This window comes from Agrilus planipennis, unplaced genomic scaffold (assembly GCF_000699045.2).
Source record: "Agrilus planipennis isolate EAB-ADULT unplaced genomic scaffold, Apla_2.0 scaffold20, whole genome shotgun sequence".
Lineage (NCBI taxonomy): Eukaryota > Metazoa > Arthropoda > Insecta > Coleoptera > Buprestidae > Agrilus > Agrilus planipennis.
Genome location: NW_020439516.1, coordinates 80,124 through 100,529, shown reverse-complemented (window position 1 = coordinate 100,529; position 20,406 = coordinate 80,124). Strand labels below are relative to the sequence as shown.

The 20,406-nt window shown below is 32.8% G+C and overlaps 5 protein-coding genes across 8 annotated transcripts in view; 1 reads left to right on the top strand and 4 right to left on the bottom strand.

Moving 5' to 3' along the window:
• Positions 1–12,663, bottom strand: part of LOC108738511 (transient receptor potential cation channel subfamily V member 1) — a 28,832-nt gene extending 16,169 nt beyond the window's left edge. The window contains exon 1 of the mRNA XM_025979308.1: positions 12,465–12,663. Within this exon, the coding sequence (XP_025835093.1) occupies positions 12,465–12,603 (139 nt within the window). The 5' untranslated portion in view covers positions 12,604–12,663. The remainder of the gene's footprint in view (positions 1–12,464) is intronic.
• On the bottom strand, positions 378–7,853 carry LOC112905913 (vam6/Vps39-like protein). 3 transcript variants are annotated; one of them, XM_025979291.1, is made up of 11 exons: positions 7,621–7,853; positions 7,371–7,544; positions 4,323–4,423; positions 4,038–4,241; positions 3,738–3,968; positions 3,426–3,623; positions 3,034–3,333; positions 2,578–2,961; positions 2,029–2,460; positions 1,200–1,582; positions 378–604 (listed from the first exon to the last, which is right to left on the bottom strand). In XM_025979291.1, exons 1-11 carry the CDS (start codon positions 7,688–7,690, stop codon positions 541–543), a joined length of 2,541 nt encoding a protein of 846 aa, XP_025835076.1. In that variant the 5' UTR covers positions 7,691–7,853; the 3' UTR covers positions 378–540. The 3 variants fall into 3 exon arrangements, with proteins under 3 accessions (XP_025835076.1, XP_025835075.1, XP_025835077.1); XM_025979290.1 differs by lacking the exons at positions 7,371–7,544; positions 7,621–7,853 and adding exons at positions 4,773–4,946; positions 5,023–5,254 and having other exon boundaries at positions 379–604; XM_025979292.1 differs by lacking the exons at positions 378–604; positions 7,371–7,544; positions 7,621–7,853 and adding exons at positions 4,773–4,946; positions 5,023–5,255 and having other exon boundaries at positions 1,403–1,584; positions 2,030–2,460.
• Positions 5,830–10,415, bottom strand: LOC108738512 (triosephosphate isomerase). Its single transcript, XM_025979305.1, has 4 exons — positions 9,848–10,415; positions 6,996–7,233; positions 6,208–6,457; positions 5,830–6,107 (listed from the first exon to the last, which is right to left on the bottom strand). The coding sequence occupies exons 2-4, from the start codon at positions 7,207–7,209 to the stop codon at positions 5,831–5,833; spliced, it is 741 nt and encodes a 246-aa protein (XP_025835090.1). The 5' UTR covers positions 7,210–7,233; positions 9,848–10,415; the 3' UTR covers position 5,830.
• LOC108743123 (uncharacterized protein PFB0145c) overlaps positions 10,955–20,406 on the top strand; it is a 34,195-nt gene continuing 24,743 nt past the window's right edge. For both annotated transcript variants that reach the window (XM_025979287.1, XM_025979286.1), the window contains exon 1: positions 10,955–12,385. In XM_025979287.1, coding sequence (XP_025835072.1) covers positions 11,232–12,385 — 1,154 coding nt within the window. In that variant the 5' untranslated portion in view covers positions 10,955–11,231. The remainder of the gene's footprint in view (positions 12,386–20,406) is intronic.
• Positions 13,065–18,045, bottom strand: LOC108743122 (vam6/Vps39-like protein). Its single transcript, XM_025979289.1, has 11 exons — positions 17,814–18,045; positions 17,564–17,737; positions 17,056–17,156; positions 16,771–16,974; positions 16,471–16,701; positions 16,159–16,356; positions 15,767–16,066; positions 15,311–15,694; positions 14,762–15,193; positions 13,933–14,315; positions 13,065–13,337 (listed from the first exon to the last, which is right to left on the bottom strand). The coding sequence occupies exons 1-11, from the start codon at positions 17,881–17,883 to the stop codon at positions 13,274–13,276; spliced, it is 2,541 nt and encodes an 846-aa protein (XP_025835074.1). The 5' UTR covers positions 17,884–18,045; the 3' UTR covers positions 13,065–13,273.

The following is a 20,406-nucleotide window of genomic DNA, read 5'->3' as shown; positions in this document are numbered from 1 at the left end:
AGATGTCCTTTATGATTAATCTATACTACCCACATTTGCTATTTTACTTTACTTGCTTGATAAGAAGGAGAAGGAATACCCGCGCGCTTCACAGGACGTAAATCGACATTTAGTAAATAGCTATTAGGCAATTTTCGCAGTTCAGAAAGGTTTGATCTTTCAGTTCAAATTCAATTCAGTTCACAGAAAAAGGCACTTTCAGTTTTTCTCGATTTTTCCATTTTTTAGGGCAACTTTCTAAATTTTTCCTTTCCTAAACACTTTATTCGAGCTATTGTAAAAATTTTAACCAAATCGGTCTAACTGTTCTCAGATGATACGCTTACCAATAAACATTTAATTTTTTATTTATACATATAGATAATATATTATTACATCATCAAAGTTTTTTTGTATATTAAAATCTACAATAAACATGAATTTATTTTAACGAAGATAAGTGTAAGGCATACATAAAATTTCAGCAACAAATTAAATATGCTAAGAAAAAATAACAAAATCTCAAAGAACAAAATGCAAACTCGGAAATATCAGTTGTCCTTAAATTTTCTTGTCATGGCATGAATAGTGCACTACATTTCCATTAGCATATCTTACCAATGCACTAAAAATAAAAGTTACGTATTTATATCGTAAAAATAAAGTCAGATTTAATTTCATTATCATAGTGTTATACTAATGCTATACTAAATTCGGAATAGTAAAACACAAGAAGATGACAGTGTCTCACGTTGATAAGTCTCACATTAGAAAAAGGCGAAACACGTGTCTACAGTGAACAAGTTTCGCGGTAATTAGGATGAGTGTCCTTCAAGTTTATTTATTTGACGACCTTATGATGATGATGATAACGGTTATTTTAAATGATTCATAAATACTTCTACAGTATTACAACTTAAAAAAAAAATACAACGTGTAATTATACAACACGCTACTGAAGTGAAACTTCTTGAAACACCCAAACATACAACAGGCCGGAGTTGCTTGTAACGAACGTTACATTGAAGCGCGCTCACGGCTCAAGCGATCCCCACTACGAACTCGAATACGTGGCCGCGTAGAGGCGGGACATCCGTTGCATGATTTCGTTACGTAGCAACTCGCATGAAACGAACTTACCCTACCGTGCGTAAAAAAGTTTCACTTCAAAAAAACAAATTGCATTACTTACTGCTTAATGGTCGTATTTCAATAATTACCTTTGATGACTAAATCGTTTCTTGCAGACTGGGCAAATATTAAGATCGGTGATTACAACGCATTGACTTTGTAATCTCAAACGAGCCTCCTGACCCTGCAGATGTTGGGCGTATAATAATCCCTTTAACAATTGAACAGTTCTCCGTACGTGTAGAGATTTATGCAATGCGGCCGACAAAAATTGAAAGATGCGAGTTGCTAATACGTTATCAGGTATTATTTGCAAAGCTGATAAAGGATCGATCTTAGATGCATGTTCTTCCATTAACTTTAGAGCCATTTCTAAATCAGGTTGAGCAGTAAGTGGGGACAATGTTAATCCCGGAAGATCCAAAATTACGTCATTTGGATTTAATACCAGTTTTATAAGACAAACATAAACCTACAAAAACCACAAATATACTCAACGTATGCATATAATGTGCATTACAGTTTTTGTAACTTTAGAAAATACTCATTAAATCAAACTATAACATTTTAAAAACGGTAGAAAGGGGACATGTTTTCATGGGTGTAGGAAGTACTTTACTTCAATAGACGCAAAAATAATCACAATTAACTTTTCACATACACATACATATATTCGTACTGCCTATTCTTCAAATGCTACAAAAAGAAAACATTAAAAAACTAACATCAATTTTATATTTATTTTGAAAGACTCCCTGAGCACATTTTTTTTTAATTTTCTCTAACAATGAGCTAGCTGAGAGAAGAGGTGTAAACGTGTCTCATTTACCATCTCCATGTACGTTAGGTACTAACTCTTCTACTGATTTTCTGGGGGATTTTTTGTAAAATACATATAAGAACATATTAATTTTGTACCTTTTTTGCATTCTCGTTCTTATTGAAAACATTTTCGCAATATTTTATCGCTTTCTGTACGTCGCCAAGCGCTCTAACGTAAATAGCCAATGCATCTTCGTGTCGACCAAGTTTTCCCAAAACAATAGCGCGTTCTTCCAATAGTCGATCATTCGGAAAATGCATTAAGACCATATCGGGTGTGTAATTAGATGACGTTTCCAAAAAGTAGAGCAATTTTTTTTTAGCAATCTCCGCAGAAGGATTGTCACTTAATGATTGTTCGCGGTATTGGTGTATTAAGGCATTGTGAAAAAGAGGATTTTTATCACCCCATATGTGAACAACGTGTTCTAAATATGGAATTACTAACGTAGGATGAGAACGTAAAAGATAATCTAACACTCGAGGCCTGGGTAAAGCTTCCACTTCTGCCAAATCTTCTGTAAAAATCTGCAAAGATATGGATAGTATGTAATGATCATGTGTGAATACTATAACCGTGATTTCGTTATTTTGAATCGACTAAACACTAAGCGATATCCGTGCCCACCAAATTCTCCATCTTACCTTTAACCCGTCTTCAGCAGCTTCTTTAAGAACCCAATCGGAAAATTCTAAAATCAAACCCATCTGTTCTACACCAAGGTGCTGCAGATAAGCAATCGTCCTTTCAATTCCCCCTTCGCTGTTTTGTAACAGTTCGAGAGCTTTTCTGTGCTGCCCTTTAGTTTGATATAATATAATAAGTTCATTATGTTTTCCGTGCTTTTTTAACGTTCTTTCTGCTTCCGCAAGATGACAATGATTAAGTCGTAATAATGGCGCAACCAAAACGTCGTTGGTTTGCAAATAACATTTTAAAAGGGTTGTATCAATGATCTGAAGTAACTGCTGACTCGTTTTATTTGTAACAATTTGATCATTTAATTTACCACTAGCGTTCATACCTGCCTAAAATAAGCATTATTGAAGTAGACATTAAATTATTTTGGTTTCTATACACGTATACGTTCTTTTGCTAACCTCCGATTCCACGTGCACTAAATAACGTTTTTCTGTGAGATACTCAATAAGTGCAAGTAGTCCTCTTTCCAACTCACTATCGGAAAGGTTTCCTACATATTCTAATTTAGTTGTCTCTCCAGATTGTTGCGGTAATAATTCTGGGAATAAACGTATTACGTCGTACGGGTCTGTGCGTAATTTCAAAAATTGCTGCATGCTCTCATGAAATGCCTTATTTCGAAATAAATCATAGGCTAAGAGGGTTTGAATTTGGTGCTTCTTTTCATCCTTATCTTCTTCCGATTCATTTGAAACTTCCTGTAAATTATAGTTCATATTTATATAACAATCGGAATAGCAGATGAAATCCTTTGAAAGGGAAAATAAATGAATCATTCTTTTGAATTTACCGTTAATTTTAAAGCAAGTTGAAATTGTTTTTCTTTTAGAAGTTGTTGCCTTTGTTGACTAATTTCTATTGCATGTAAACACCAAATGTGACTAACAGAAGACACATAAAGCAAGCCTTGTTTACAAAACGTTATTAATCGAGCCTTCGGTAAATTGCTAAACTTTTGAACTAAACCACCAGGATCAATTGTTTGAACCTAAAACATAATCAAAAGGTAACTTAAAATAAAGGAATAACATCCCATTATTATTTTAGTACATTTACATTATTGGCGAGATAAATCAAATAATATGAAAAATTCAATTTTTACCTCTATGCCTTCTGGTAAAATTCCTATAACATACGGTTTATCCCAGGCCATTTGTATGGGAATGTCTGACCATCTTAAAGCTTTAGTTTTTTCGGGAAGTCCCTCTACATTTACAAGCACTGTTTGTGCATCCCTTCCAAGTGCAAATATGGTATTTGATACTTTCATTGCACAGGGATCGTTAGATCTGCTACTACTGGTTGGAAAAAGTTCTTTTTTTGTTCCATCCAACTTTTAAATACAACACTAATGTAATATCGCTCAGAATCTAAACTCTTTTACCAATGTTAGCAAACTTACATCAAATAGTAGATATTCTCCTTTAAATCCTACACAGATCGTTTCACTACACCATACCAATGCTTTTGGAATATCAGTCAACATTATATCATCGGCAAGCTTCATAAAAACATCTTTCTTCCAATAATACAACTGTAATTTTCTTTTAACCGCTACGCACATTCGAATTACATGACTTACTTCACCAGTTAAAGATGTCTCTTTCTAAAATGTAACCGTGATCAAACTTACTAGCCTGTCACTTTACTTTTGACACTAACTTGGTATACAGTTCATTTTTCTTACCTTACTATCTAATGTAAAGATCATGGCTCCTTTAGTTCCTGCGACTTGGGTAATTACTGGCAAATTGCTGGACTTCATGTCATTTACTTGTATAAAGTTATCTGTAAATGTAAAATAAGTTAAAATTTTCAAAAATTATTCGTTTTATAGAAGATACGTTTTTTGAAATAAAGTAAAATGAAACATGAGTAAATACAATAATAGGTATTGTTTTATTTATTTGGTTAACGCCTTTAGAAAACAAGAAAAAAGTAATATATTACAATTAGATATGGTATATTTATAAAAAACTAAGCCTTCAAATGTAAAAATTAGTTTCTTAATGCAATATTGTCCTTGGTATCACAAATCTTGTTGCAAAAAATATAAAATGCCCTTATAATACAACTATTTATATCTCTTCCTTTGTTATTTACCATAATTCGCAATATCATACGAAAAGATAACTACCTGTTAAACTGACCAACAGATTATACTCTGGTATTACTTCCAGTTGTTGAATTGATTTTTTACTAAATGTTTTTAGATAACACGTTAGCTCTACTTCATATTTGTCATCATTAGAACAATTAACTCGATATACATAAAGATATCCCTGTCTTGTTCCAACTATTAAATTATCATCTAAAAAAAATGATCGATTTGGAATAGAATGTTGCACATATATTCATATATTTAAATTGATTGATTAAATAATTACCGAAAGCAACAACTGATTCTATTTGAACTGGTAAATTTAACAGCGGCGATATGCAATACGCTTCGTGCATTTTTAAACATTGACATTAAAAACTATTTCCAAATTAACTTGTAGTGGTAGTTACGTATCAATTTCACTTATAAATTTATTTATTATTATGAACGACAATGATCATCAATACCCTATTGTTGAAGCTTCGTAAAAAGCCTCATCATTATTACCATAGATATTATTATTAAGAATTGAAAAAAAAGCAGCTGACTTTGCTGACATGTTACTGGTTTTAACATTGACAGCAGTAGGTGGAGCTTTAAGGTTGGGGACCGTTAAGGTAACGTAATGGAAAGCAAGACCATAGACAAGGTGTTCAATCTTCAAAGGCAATTATACGTTAAAAACCTAATGAAAATAAGTCGACATCTCTTACTTAACTCTGAAAATGCATTAGCCTGTACACGTCAAAAATGGTAGTCAAATGACAAGCAGAATATGCTTATTAACGTCGCTACGGTTTTTTTTAAATCAAATTAGTGACCTTGTATTCACAGCTATCTAACATTTTACTTTAAATCCACAATCCCACACATGGCAGATGGCAACATTAGCCCTACTAAGCAAAATTATGGTGATTATACAATCATAACTGGTGGACCCTTTTTATTTTCATATAAAAATTAAATTAAAAATCATCACATTTAGCAATAAGTATATTCATAAAATCGTAACATTTACATAAACATTTAATAATGGATATATTGTTACTTTAATATTCTTCTATTTTATGATAGGTTGCAGTGTATTGTTCTAATTATTGCTTTGCATTAATGATAATTGCAAATTCAGGTTTCAATGAAGCTCCACCAACTAAAAATCCATCTATGTCAGGTTGAGCTGCCAGTTCCTTGGCATTGGCACCAGTTACTGATCCACCATATTGAATTCTTGTACTTTCTGCTACTTCAGGGCTTACAGTTTCCTTTAACCACTTCCTAAGAGCTTGGTGAACTTCCTGAGCTTGAGCAGGGGTAGCAGTTTTTCCTGTTCCTATAGCCCACACCGGTTCATAAGCCAATACCACATTAGACCTAAATTACATGCTAATCTTAAAAAAATTGGTTCTAGAGATAGATTAATAATAATGAATAATAATGTATAAACATTATAAAAAAACGAATTATATTTTACCAATCTTTAGGTTTAATTTTCTCAACAATGGCTTTTGTTTGCCTAAAAACAACTTCTTCTGTTTTTCCTGCCTCTCTTTCTTCAAGTTTTTCTCCAATACAAGCAATTACTTTTAAGCCTGATTCTAAAGCGTGTGCAACTTTTTCTGCTACTAAAACGTCTGTCTCATTGAAAATATTTCTTCTTTCTGAATGACCCAATATCACCCATTTTGCACCAACGTCTTTTATCATAGCTGGAGAAATTTCTCCTGAATAGTAAAAATACCCTATTTAATACTTTACTCATCAATCATAGAAACTTAAAAAATACAAACTTAACACTATTTGTGGCTTTTAAAACTACCTATTTAATTATAAGTTGGTAATTATTTTGGAATAACTTAACAGAACATAAAAATTATACGTAGATTATAGCGAAAAGTGAAGCCGATACGGTTTTTCTCTGCGCAACGTACTCATGCATCTCACAGCGCTCTCCCCTCCACAACAGCAAGTACACAAAGAATAAATATTATTATTATTGATGGTACAACATATAGTCTATTAATTTTGCGCATGCATACTCCATGAAAAGAATTGTGCAAGCGCGAGTACATTATTTTGAGTGGAGATTCTCAGTAATGAACATAGCCATTTTTGCTCACTCTTTTATCACTCCTCTCTCTCTCTCTCTCATATCCTGAGTATAGAAAAGTATAGAAAGCGTGGTGAAGCTATCATAACAAATTACCACTCTTTCTATAATTATGTAATATAGTTTATCAAATCAATAAAAATAAATATTACCTGTAAATGCTCCGTTTGGTACTTTATAACAATTCTGAGCTGCAACTTGCACATTAGGAGGTAAATTTGAAATTACATACTCAATGTAAAGAGCTGGGACACCAAGTATAACTTCAGTATCAGTACTAATTTTTAGATTTTGTAAGATTTCTAGGATTTGTTTTTTATCACCGTTCATTTTCCAGTTGCCACCAACAACAAATTTTCGGCCCATTTTAGTAAATAAATTTGGGATCAGCTATANTTAATGCAATATTGTCCTTGGTATCACAAATCTTGTTGCAAAAAATATAAAATGCCCTTATAATACAACTATTTATATCTCTTCCTTTGTTATTTACCATAATTCGCAATATCATACGAAAAGATAACTACCTGTTAAACTGACCAACAGATTATACTCTGGTATTACTTCCAGTTGTTGAATTGATTTTTTACTAAATGTTTTTAGATAACACGTTAGCTCTACTTCATATTTGTCATCATTAGAACAATTAACTCGATATACATAAAGATATCCCTGTCTTGTTCCAACTATTAAATTATCATCTAAAAAAAATGATCGATTTGGAATAGAATGTTGCACATATATTCATATATTTAAATTGATTGATTAAATAATTACCGAAAGCAACAACTGATTCTATTTGAACTGGTAAATTTAACAGCGGCGATATGCAATACGCTTCGTGCATTTTTAAACATTGACATTAAAAACTATTTCCAAATTAACTTGTAGTGGTAGTTACGTATCAATTTCACTTATAAATTTATTTATTATTATGAACGACAATGATCATCAATACCCTATTGTTGAAGCTTCGTAAAAAGCCTCATCATTATTACCATAGATATTATTATTAAGAATTGAAAAAAAAGCAGCTGACTTTGCTGACATGTTACTGGTTTTAACATTGACAGCAGTAGGTGGAGCTTTAAGGTTGGGGACCGTTAAGGTAACGTAATGGAAAGCAAGACCATAGACAAGGTGTTCAATCTTCAAAGGCAATTATACGTTAAAAACCTAATGAAAATAAGTCGACATCTCTTACTTAACTCTGAAAATGCATTAGCCTGTACACGTCAAAAATGGTAGTCAAATGACAAGCAGAATATGCTTATTAACGTCGCTACGGTTTTTTTTAAATCAAATTAGTGACCTTGTATTCACAGCTATCTAACATTTTACTTTAAATCCACAATCCCACACATGGCAGATGGCAACATTAGCCCTACTAAGCAAAATTATGGTGATTATACAATCATAACTGGTGGACCCTTTTTATTTTCATATAAAAATTAAATTAAAAATCATCACATTTAGCAATAAGTATATTCATAAAATCGTAACATTTACATAAACATTTAATAATGGATATATTGTTACTTTAATATTCTTCTATTTTATGATAGGTTGCAGTGTATTGTTCTAATTATTGCTTTGCATTAATGATAATTGCAAATTCAGGTTTCAATGAAGCTCCACCAACTAAAAATCCATCTATGTCAGGTTGAGCTGCCAGTTCCTTGGCATTGGCACCAGTTACTGATCCACCATATTGAATTCTTGTACTTTCTGCTACTTCAGGGCTTACAGTTTCCTTTAACCACTTCCTAAGAGCTTGGTGAACTTCCTGAGCTTGAGCAGGGGTAGCAGTTTTTCCTGTTCCTATAGCCCACACCGGTTCATAAGCCAATACCACATTAGACCTAAATTACATGCTAATCTTAAAAAAATTGGTTCTAGAGATAGATTAATAATAATGAGTCAATCACGCAGTTATAAAGCCGACCCTGATCTTTTGCGTACATAAGCAACTTCTAACTGCTTCACCGCTTACTATTATTCGGTTATCTCTTTTCGCTTTGTCTGTACTACTCATGATGCATTTCTTGAGTTAATAAGGGCGTGTTTAAAACGCAGCAAATGACTACTGTCTCAAGTGGAAAAAAGAAAGAAGACAAGTTATTGTGGACTTTGCCAGTTTTAATCGTCCCAACTATATTCAAATATAACTTAAACTTAACATTTCTAATTATGATTCCATAAACTTTGTTTCTGGTAACTTAAAATTGAAGCTTTTATCCACGAGTAACTCTATAGTATAATAAAACATTCAGAAATGTCGTTTCGGGAAACCTAGGAAAACTTTTGTCTAATAACTTCAAACTCACTCACTTTGACCAAGTTGTTAGATGTCATACAAATGAACCTTGACTAATGAATGTTTACTGCGGAAGAATTTCTGAGTTACACCCAATGACAAAATATTTATCTGTTGCTATAAGTTGCTAAGTACAAAATTCAAGTTATTAGCATACGCTACATATTGTCCTGTTGAAAATTTGGGTTTAGAAGAAATAGAGGAACGCCGGAGGCTATTTTAGCTTTACAAACCATACAAAAAGGAAAGTGTGCGTACATAGGATTTGTAGATTTAGTAAAAGCTTTTGACAATGTTACATGGGACAAAATTAAGGGATGAGTTACAAAAATAGAAGAGTCACACTTAGTTTGTATAAAGAGCAACAGGCAGTTATAGAACTGGGGCTGCAACGTAGAGAAGTAAATATTAGGAAGGGAGTCAAACAGGGATGCACACTGTTACCGCTACTTTTTAATCTATACATCGAATCGCGATCAACATCATTAAAGACAGTACAACTGTAGGGATAGATATACAGGGGCAAAAGGTTAGAATACTTAGATTTGCAGATGATATAGCAGTTTTAGCATCTAGCAAGGAGGAGTTAGAGAGATAGCTTTAAATAAAATGGAAGTGGTATTGACAAAACAGTNGAGTAAAAAATAAGATTATTTGTTATAAAAACAAATCTTTACTCAGAGTCACCTTTAAAAGATGAGTTCCTACACAGCCAACCTACTGGTCCTTTTTTAACGAATTGAGTACTTTTACTATGTCCTTCACCTTACTGTTACTTTAAATTACTTTGATTGTTTAGCACTGATAATTTGACCTCTGAGGATTTACTTTGAATAGGAAGCATATAGGAAGGTCATATATATGTATAACAAAGGTACATCCATAGATTGGTTATATCCTCGAGATAATGCTCTACGGAATAATTGTAATCGTTTTTACCAAAATGTTATAATTTATTAATTAACCGTTGGATATTAAACATTTAAAGTCTATTATCGTTCGCTCGCAAACACATTACAACCGATAACTACGTATAATTATCAGAATTTTGTCGGTTGATGTTACACGGGGACAGATACCTGAAAAGCTTTCTTTTTATTTTAGGGGAAGATGATGTGGTATGAGTTGGATAAGGAGACTATATATTATATTACGTAAATAACTTGTTACAAATAATGAAATAATGTTATCTGTGTGAGTAAGGCATGGATGAGCAGAGCAAGTGAAATGGTAAATTGGAACAACTTGGTAAAGACATCGGTAACGGTAGCCACTCACAGAGCCGCTGCGCAAACTGATAGGCTGCTGTAGGCTGCGCATCTATGCGCATTACGTAAGTGTAGCTTAGTCCGTGTTATAGAGATAAATTTACCAGAACCATAGATAATAGAAGTACAAAGAATTACAAGTATTGTTTTATCTATGAAGTATTGTTATGTAACGCCCCGGAGTGTGACACCTTATCTTCTTTACATATAATGGAATGGTATAAGTTACTAACATGATATAAAACTTGTGTGTAAAGTAAAATATATATAATAGTGATAAATAGAATATTTCTGTAATGATTTACATGCTTTACATGATCTACTGATTTTGAATTCACAGCGATCACAGCTCTCTCTACTACTTTTTTTTTTTAATTTTCTGGACGGTTTTCACATAGCATTGCATGTGAAGATTAGAAGTTTGGCTCATGTTACACTATAATCTCTTATCTATGGTGTAAACCATAGTTGACAGTATATATTTCTTTCATCTATGGTCATAGTATTATCTATGATCATAGCCATGTCGTCGTAGTAGTAACAACATTACGCATGTTGCGTAGTTGTCAATTTATTAGCAACAACAGTAGAGTGGTAGAAAGTTATTGTTATACCGATTGCTGTGCCTGTTGCAGAATTGTCCAGAATTAATATGTTTACCAAATCTCATTATTTACATATTCCATTTCTGTTATAATTATTACGTTGATAATTTGCGTCGTTTAGTGCAGTGCAGTGACTAACAATTCTGTACATTTTTAAACATTTTTTATTTTCATTCAAATTTTCCCTATTATAGCAAAATGGAATTTGTCACAGGTGATGAACGTGTTAATTCCGATTTTCCTTCATCTAGTACAGAAGATTCCCAAGACGCAATCAAAGGGATGCAGTCTACTTTCAATATTCAAAATGCTAGCACAACCAATTCCCCATCGAAAGAGAATTTGATTGTAAAAATACCTGATAGCAGAGTATCAATTGATTCAGAAACAGATTTCTTTAATGAAGATTTAAATATAAACAATGTGCCAAATGAAAAAATTGTTGGGGATGTTGAAGATATTGTACAGGATTTGGAAAATTTATTAGGTGAAGCAGATGAATTTGAATCAAAAATTAGTACCTCAGAAAATACAGAAAAATTAAATGATGGTTCTGTCCCACTCCCTTCTAAATTCAAACCTGCCAATAAAATAAATTTAATAATTGATCCAACTTGTATGGAAATGGAACATAAAAAAGGGTCATGTGGGATTACTTTTGACAAAAAGACAAAATCTTATAGTGAAGAAATAGCAAGTGATTCTGTGTGTATAAGTGAAAATGCTGAAATTATCCATTCCAGTGGTGATGTGTCTTTAGCAGTTGAAAATACAGATAAATTTAGTATCTGTTTAAATGCTGCGAAAGAAAAGGATGAAATTGAAAGAAAGGAAAATATTGCAGAGCTTAAATCAAAAATAAAGTTTCCAGAATGTGCAAGTCAAAATACTGATGAAACAGGAATTGATACTATCAAAATGGATGAAAATATTACAACAGACAATGATGATAAACAGTTTTATAAAGAAGCAAGGGAAGTGTATTTCGAAGGTGAAATTAGACAAGAATCAGAAGTTGTACAAGATAAAAACTTGGATGACGATAGTGTAATTTTTACATCTAATAATAAAATTTTATCTGTTGATAACAAAGCAGTAGAAACTCCAGAAGTGACAAGTAATGAAAATAATACTGGAGATACAACAGACGATATAGCTGATGATAATATAATAACTACTGAACAACGCCAGTCTTCCACTAAATTGGAAACACAAACAGTTTCTTCAAAAATTAATGAAGATGTGGGCTACATTAGAAATAGAATTACTAATGAAGGTAATTCTCTTAATGACAATGATTCATACTTGTCAGTTAAAACTACTGCACCAGATGAAACAATTCAAAAAGACAGGTAAAATTTTATGGTTGGGAATGTACATTAACTAATGTCTGTGATCCATGTGAATATGTACACACACATAAGTACTTACCTTTTTTATAATTGGCAAATTTGTACAGCAAACACTGATCGTGACTTGATGCTTGACTAATTACGCGATCTAATATTGAACTGTTTTGTTTAGTGTTATTTATTTCTTTAAAACAGCCCTTACTGATATCACAACCCATTGCTAGCTTATATTTGCACTTACATTTTTAAGCTATGAATATTAGAAAGAAACCTCATTAATCAATAACTAAATATTACCTACTCAGCAAAAGGAGCAAATTCAGGGAGATACACCCTGGTACGGTATAGAGATGTCCTTTATGATTAATCTATACTACCCACATTTGCTATTTTACTTTACTTGCTTGATAAGAAGGAGAAGGAATACCCGCGCGCTTCACAGGACGTAAATCGACATTTAGTAAATAGCTATTAGGCAATTTTCGCAGTTCAGAAAGGTTTGATCTTTCAGTTCAAATTCAATTCAGTTCACAGAAAAAGGCACTTTCAGTTTTTCTCGATTTTTCCATTTTTTAGGGCAACTTTCTAAATTTTTCCTTTCCTAAACACTTTATTCGAGCTATTGTAAAAATTTTAACCAAATCGGTCTAACTGTTCTCAGATGATACGCTTACCAATAAACATTTAATTTTTTATTTATACATATAGATAATATATTATTACATCATCAAAGTTTTTTTGTATATTAAAATCTACAATAAACATGAATTTATTTTAACGAAGATAAGTGTAAGGCATACATAAAATTTCAGCAACAAATTAAATATGCTAAGAAAAAATAACAAAATCTCAAAGAACAAAATGCAAACTCGGAAATATCAGTTGTCCTTAAATTTTCTTGTCATGGCATGAATAGTGCACTACATTTCCATTAGCATATCTTACCAATGCACTAAAAATAAAAGTTACGTATTTATATCGTAAAAATAAAGTCAGATTTAATTTCATTATCATAGTGTTATACTAATGCTATACTAAATTCGGAATAGTAAAACACAAGAAGATGACAGTGTCTCACGTTGATAAGTCTCACATTAGAAAAAGGCGAAACACGTGTCTACAGTGAACAAGTTTCGCGGTAATTAGGATGAGTGTCCTTCAAGTTTATTTATTTGACGACCTTATGATGATGATGATAACGGTTATTTTAAATGATTCATAAATACTTCTACAGTATTACAACTTAAAAAAAAAATACAACGTGTAATTATACAACACGCTACTGAAGTGAAACTTCTTGAAACACCCAAACATACAACAGGCCGGAGTTGCTTGTAACGAACGTTACATTGAAGCGCGCTCACGGCTCAAGCGATCCCCACTACGAACTCGAATACGTGGCCGCGTAGAGGCGGGACATCCGTTGCATGATTTCGTTACGTAGCAACTCGCATGAAACGAACTTACCCTACCGTGCGTAAAAAAGTTTCACTTCAAAAAAACAAATTGCATTACTTACTGCTTAATGGTCGTATTTCAATAATTACCTTTGATGACTAAATCGTTTCTTGCAGACTGGGCAAATATTAAGATCGGTGATTACAACGCATTGACTTTGTAATCTCAAACGAGCCTCCTGACCCTGCAGATGTTGGGCGTATAATAATCCCTTTAACAATTGAACAGTTCTCCGTACGTGTAGAGATTTATGCAATGCGGCCGACAAAAATTGAAAGATGCGAGTTGCTAATACGTTATCAGGTATTATTTGCAAAGCTGATAAAGGATCGATCTTAGATGCATGTTCTTCCATTAACTTTAGAGCCATTTCTAAATCAGGTTGAGCAGTAAGTGGGGACAATGTTAATCCCGGAAGATCCAAAATTACGTCATTTGGATTTAATACCAGTTTTATAAGACAAACATAAACCTACAAAAACCACAAATATACTCAACGTATGCATATAATGTGCATTACAGTTTTTGTAACTTTAGAAAATACTCATTAAATCAAACTATAACATTTTAAAAACGGTAGAAAGGGGACATGTTTTCATGGGTGTAGGAAGTACTTTACTTCAAGAGACGCAAAAATAATCACAATTAACTTTTCACATACACATACATATATTCGTACTGCCTATTCTTCAAATGCTACAAAAAGAAAACATTAAAAAACTAACATCAATTTTATATTTATTTTGAAAGACTCCCTGAGCACATTTTTTTTTAATTTTCTCTAACAATGAGCTAGCTGAGAGAAGAGGTGTAAACGTGTCTCATTTACCATCTCCATGTACGTTAGGTACTAACTCTTCTACTGATTTTCTGGGGGATTTTTTGTAAAATACATATAAGAACATATTAATTTTGTACCTTTTTTGCATTCTCGTTCTTATTGAAAACATTTTCGCAATATTTTATCGCTTTCTGTACGTCGCCAAGCGCTCTAACGTAAATAGCCAATGCATCTTCGTGTCGACCAAGTTTTCCCAAAACAATAGCGCGTTCTTCCAATAGTCGATCATTCGGAAAATGCATTAAGACCATATCGGGTGTGTAATTAGATGACGTTTCCAAAAAGTAGAGCAATTTTTTTTTAGCAATCTCCGCAGAAGGATTGTCACTTAATGATTGTTCGCGGTATTGGTGTATTAAGGCATTGTGAAAAAGAGGATTTTTATCACCCCATATGTGAACAACGTGTTCTAAATATGGAATTACTAACGTAGGATGAGAACGTAAAAGATAATCTAACACTCGAGGCCTGGGTAAAGCTTCCACTTCTGCCAAATCTTCTGTAAAAATCTGCAAAGATATGGATAGTATGTAATGATCATGTGTGAATACTATAACCGTGATTTCGTTATTTTGAATCGACTAAACACTAAGCGATATCCGTGCCCACCAAATTCTCCATCTTACCTTTAACCCGTCTTCAGCAGCTTCTTTAAGAACCCAATCGGAAAATTCTAAAATCAAACCCATCTGTTCTACACCAAGGTGCTGCAGATAAGCAATCGTCCTTTCAATTCCCCCTTCGCTGTTTTGTAACAGTTCGAGAGCTTTTCTGTGCTGCCCTTTAGTTTGATATAATATAATAAGTTCATTATGTTTTCCGTGCTTTTTTAACGTTCTTTCTGCTTCCGCAAGATGACAATGATTAAGTCGTAATAATGGCGCAACCAAAACGTCGTTGGTTTGCAAATAACATTTTAAAAGGGTTGTATCAATGATCTGAAGTAACTGCTGACTCGTTTTATTTGTAACAATTTGATCATTTAATTTACCACTAGCGTTCATACCTGCCTAAAATAAGCATTATTGAAGTAGACATTAAATTATTTTGGTTTCTATACACGTATACGTTCTTTTGCTAACCTCCGATTCCACGTGCACTAAATAACGTTTTTCTGTGAGATACTCAATAAGTGCAAGTAGTCCTCTTTCCAACTCACTATCGGAAAGGTTTCCTACATATTCTAATTTAGTTGTCTCTCCAGATTGTTGCGGTAATAATTCTGGGAATAAACGTATTACGTCGTACGGGTCTGTGCGTAATTTCAAAAATTGCTGCATGCTCTCATGAAATGCCTTATTTCGAAATAAATCATAGGCTAAGAGGGTTTGAATTTGGTGCTTCTTTTCATCCTTATCTTCTTCCGATTCATTTGAAACTTCCTGTAAATTATAGTTCATATTTATATAACAATCGGAATAGCAGATGAAATCCTTTGAAAGGGAAAATAAATGAATCATTCTTTTGAATTTACCGTTAATTTTAAAGCAAGTTGAAATTGTTTTTCTTTTAGAAGTTGTTGCCTTTGTTGACTAATTTCTATTGCATGTAAACACCAAATGTGACTAACAGAAGACACATAAAGCAAGCCTTGTTTACAAAACGTTATTAATCGAGCCTTCGGTAAATTGCTAAACTTTTGAACTAAACCACCAGGATCAATTGTTTGAACCTAAAACATAATCAAAAGGTAACTTAAAATAAAGGAATAACATCCCATTATTATTTTAGTACATTTACATTATTGGCGAGATAAATCAAATAATATGAAAAATTCAATTTTTACCTCTATGCCTTCTGGTAAAATTCCTATAACATACGGTTTATCCCAGGCCATTTGTATGGGAATGTCTGACCATCTTAAAGCTTTAGTTTTTTCGGGAAGTCCCTCTACATTTACAAGCACTGTTTGTGCATCCCTTCCAAGTGCAAATATGGTATTTGATACTTTCATTGCACAGGGATCGTTAGATCTGCTACTACTGGTTGGAAAAAGTTCTTTTTTTGTTCCATCCAACTTTTAAATACAACACTAATGTAATATCGCTCAGAATCTAAACTCTTTTACCAATGTTAGCAAACTTACATCAAATAGTAGATATTCTCCTTTAAATCCTACACAGATCGTTTCACTACACCATACCAATGCTTTTGGAATATCAGTCAACATTATATCATCGGCAAGCTTCATAAAAACATCTTTCTTCCAATAATACAACTGTAATTTTCTTTTAACCGCTACGCACATTCGAATTACATGACTTACTTCACCAGTTAAAGATGTCTCTTTCTAAAATGTAACCGTGATCAAACTTACTAGCCTGTCACTTTACTTTTGACACTAACTTGGTATACAGTTCATTTTTCTTACCTTACTATCTAATGTAAAGATCATGGCTCCTTTAGTTCCTGCGACTTGGGTAATTACTGGCAAATTGCTGGACTTCATGTCATTTACTTGTATAAAGTTATCTGTAAATGTAAAATAAGTTAAAATTTTCAAAAATTATTCGTTTTATAGAAGATACGTTTTTTGAAATAAAGTAAAATGAAACATGAGTAAATACAATAATAGGTATTGTTTTATTTATTTGGTTAACGCCTTTAGAAAACAAGAAAAAAGTAATATATTACAATTAGATATGGTATATTTATAAAAAACTAAGCCTTCAAATGTAAAAATTAGTTTCTTAATGCAATATTGTCCTTGGTATCACAAATCTTGTTGCAAAAAATATAAAATGCCCTTATAATACAACTNGTCCTTGGTATCACAAATCTTGTTGCAAAAAATATAAAATGCCCTTATAATACAACTATTTATATCTCTTCCTTTGTTATTTACCATAATTCGCAATATCATACGAAAAGATAACTACCTGTTAAACTGACCAACAGATTATACTCTGGTATTACTTCCAGTTGTTGAATTGATTTTTTACTAAATGTTTTTAGATAACACGTTAGCTCTACTTCATATTTGTCATCATTAGAACAATTAACTCGATATACATAAAGATATCCCTGTCTTGTTCCAACTATTAAATTATCATCTAAAAAAAATGATCGATTTGGAATAGAATGTTGCACATATATTCATATATTTAAATTGATTGATTAAATAATTACCGAAAGCAACAACTGATTCTATTTGAACTGGTAAATTTAACAGCGGCGATATGCAATACGCTTCGTGCATTTTTAAACATTGACATTAAAAACTATTTCCAAATTAACTTGTAGTGGTAGTTACGTATCAATTTCACTTATAAATTTATTTATTATTATGAACGACAATGATCATCAATACCCTATTGTTGAAGCTTCGTAAAAAGCCTCATCATTATTACCATAGATATTATTATTAAGAATTGAAAAAAAAGCAGCTGACTTTGCTGACATGTTACTGGTTTTAACATTGACAGCAGTAGGTGGAGCTTTAAGGTTGGGGACCGTTAAGGTAACGTAATGGAAAGCAAGACCATAGACAAGGTGTTCAATCTTCAAAGGCAATTATACGTTAAAAACCTAATGAAAATAAGTCGACATCTCTTACTTAACTCTGAAAATGCATTAGCCTGTACACGTCAAAAATGGTAGTCAAATGACAAGCAGAATATGCTTATTAACGTCGCTACGGTTTTTTTTAAATCAAATTAGTGACCTTGTATTCACAGCTATCTAACATTTTACTTTAAATCCACAATCCCACACATGGCAGATGGCAACATTAGCCCTACTAAGCAAAATTATGGTGATTATACAATCATAACTGGTGGACCCTTTTTATTTTCATATAAAAATTAAATTAAAAATCATCACATTTAGCAATAAGTATATTCATAAAATCGTAACATTTACATAAACATTTAATAATGGATATATTGTTACTTTAATATTCTTCTATTTTATGATAGGTTGCAGTGTATTGTTCTAATTATTGCTTTGCATTAATGATAATTGCAAATTCAGGTTTCAATGAAGCTCCACCAACTAAAAATCCATCTATGTCAGGTTGAGCTGCCAGTTCCTTGGCATTGGCACCAGTTACTGATCCACCATATTGAATTCTTGTACTTTCTGCTACTTCAGGGCTTACAGTTTCCTTTAACCACTTCCTAAGAGCTTGGTGAACTTCCTGAGCTTGAGCAGGGGTAGCAGTTTTTCCTGTTCCTATAGCCCACACCGGTTCATAAGCCAATACCACATTAGACCTAAATTACATGCTAATCTTAAAAAAATTGGTTCTAGAGATAGATTAATAATAATGAGTCAATCACGCAGTTATAAAGCCGACCCTGATCTTTTGCGTACATAAGCAACTTCTAACTGCTTCACCGCTTACTATTATTCGGTTATCTCTTTTCGCTTTGTCTGTACTACTCATGATGCATTTCTTGAGTTAATAAGGGCGTGTTTAAAACGCAGCAAATGACTACTGTCTCAAGTGGAAAAAAGAAAGAAGACAAGTTATTGTGGACTTTGCCAGTTTTAATCGTCCCAACTATATTCAAATATAACTTAAACTTAACATTTCTAATTATGATTCCATAAACTTTGTTTCTGGTAACTTAAAATTGAAGCTTTTATCCACGAGTAACTCTATAGTATAATAAAACATTCAGAAATGTCGTTTCGGGAAACCTAGGAAAACTTTTGTCTAATAACTTCAAACTCACTCACTTTGACCAAGTTGTTAGATGTCATACAAATGAACCTTGACTAATGAATGTTTACTGCGGAAGAATTTCTGAGTTACACCCAATGACAAAATATTTATCTGTTGCTATAAGTTGCTAAGTACAAAATTCAAGTTATTAGCATACGCTACATATTGTCCTGTTGAAAATTTGGGTTTAGAAGAAATAGAGGAACGCCGGAGGCTATTTTAGCTTTACAAACCATACAAAAAGGAAAGTGTGCGTACATAGGATTTGTAGATTTAGTAAAAGCTTTTGACAATGTTACATGGGACAAAATTAAGGGATGAGTTACAAAAATAGAAGAGTCACACTTAGTTTGTATAAAGAGCAACAGGCAGTTATAGAACTGGGGCTGCAACGTAGAGAAGTAAATATTAGGAAGGGAGTCAAACAGGGATGCACACTGTTACCGCTACTTTTTAATCTATACATCGAATCGCGATCAACATCATTAAAGACAGTACAACTGTAGGGATAGATATACAGGGGCAAAAGGTTAGAATACTTAGATTTGCAGATGATATAGCAGTTTTAGCATCTAGCAAGGAGGAGTTAGAGAGATAGCTTTAAATAAAATGGAAGTGGTATTGACAAAACAGTATTGTATAAAAAACGGTTTATTTAGAAATTCGAAAAAGATTGTTAAAGGTGTATGTTTGGAGCGCGACGCTGTACGGATGCGAAACATAGACGATGGGCTCGGAAAAGAAAAGGTTAGAAACATTTGAAATGTGGTGTTACAGGCGAATGATGAGGATACCGTGGATAGAGAAGGTTAAAAATGAGAACGTATTAGAAAGAATGGGAGAACAGAGGACTCTATGGAAGTCAATCAGAGACATATGAGAGACAGAAACGGGAGTTAGGAGGGGTAGGGGTAGATCTAGATTAGATTACTGTTCGCAAATAGTTAAGGCTGTGGGTTGTTCTAGTTTTAGGGAAATGCGAAGATTAGCTCAGGATAGGAAAGAGTGGAGGTACGTGTCCAACCAGTCTTAGGACTGATGACCTTATGATGA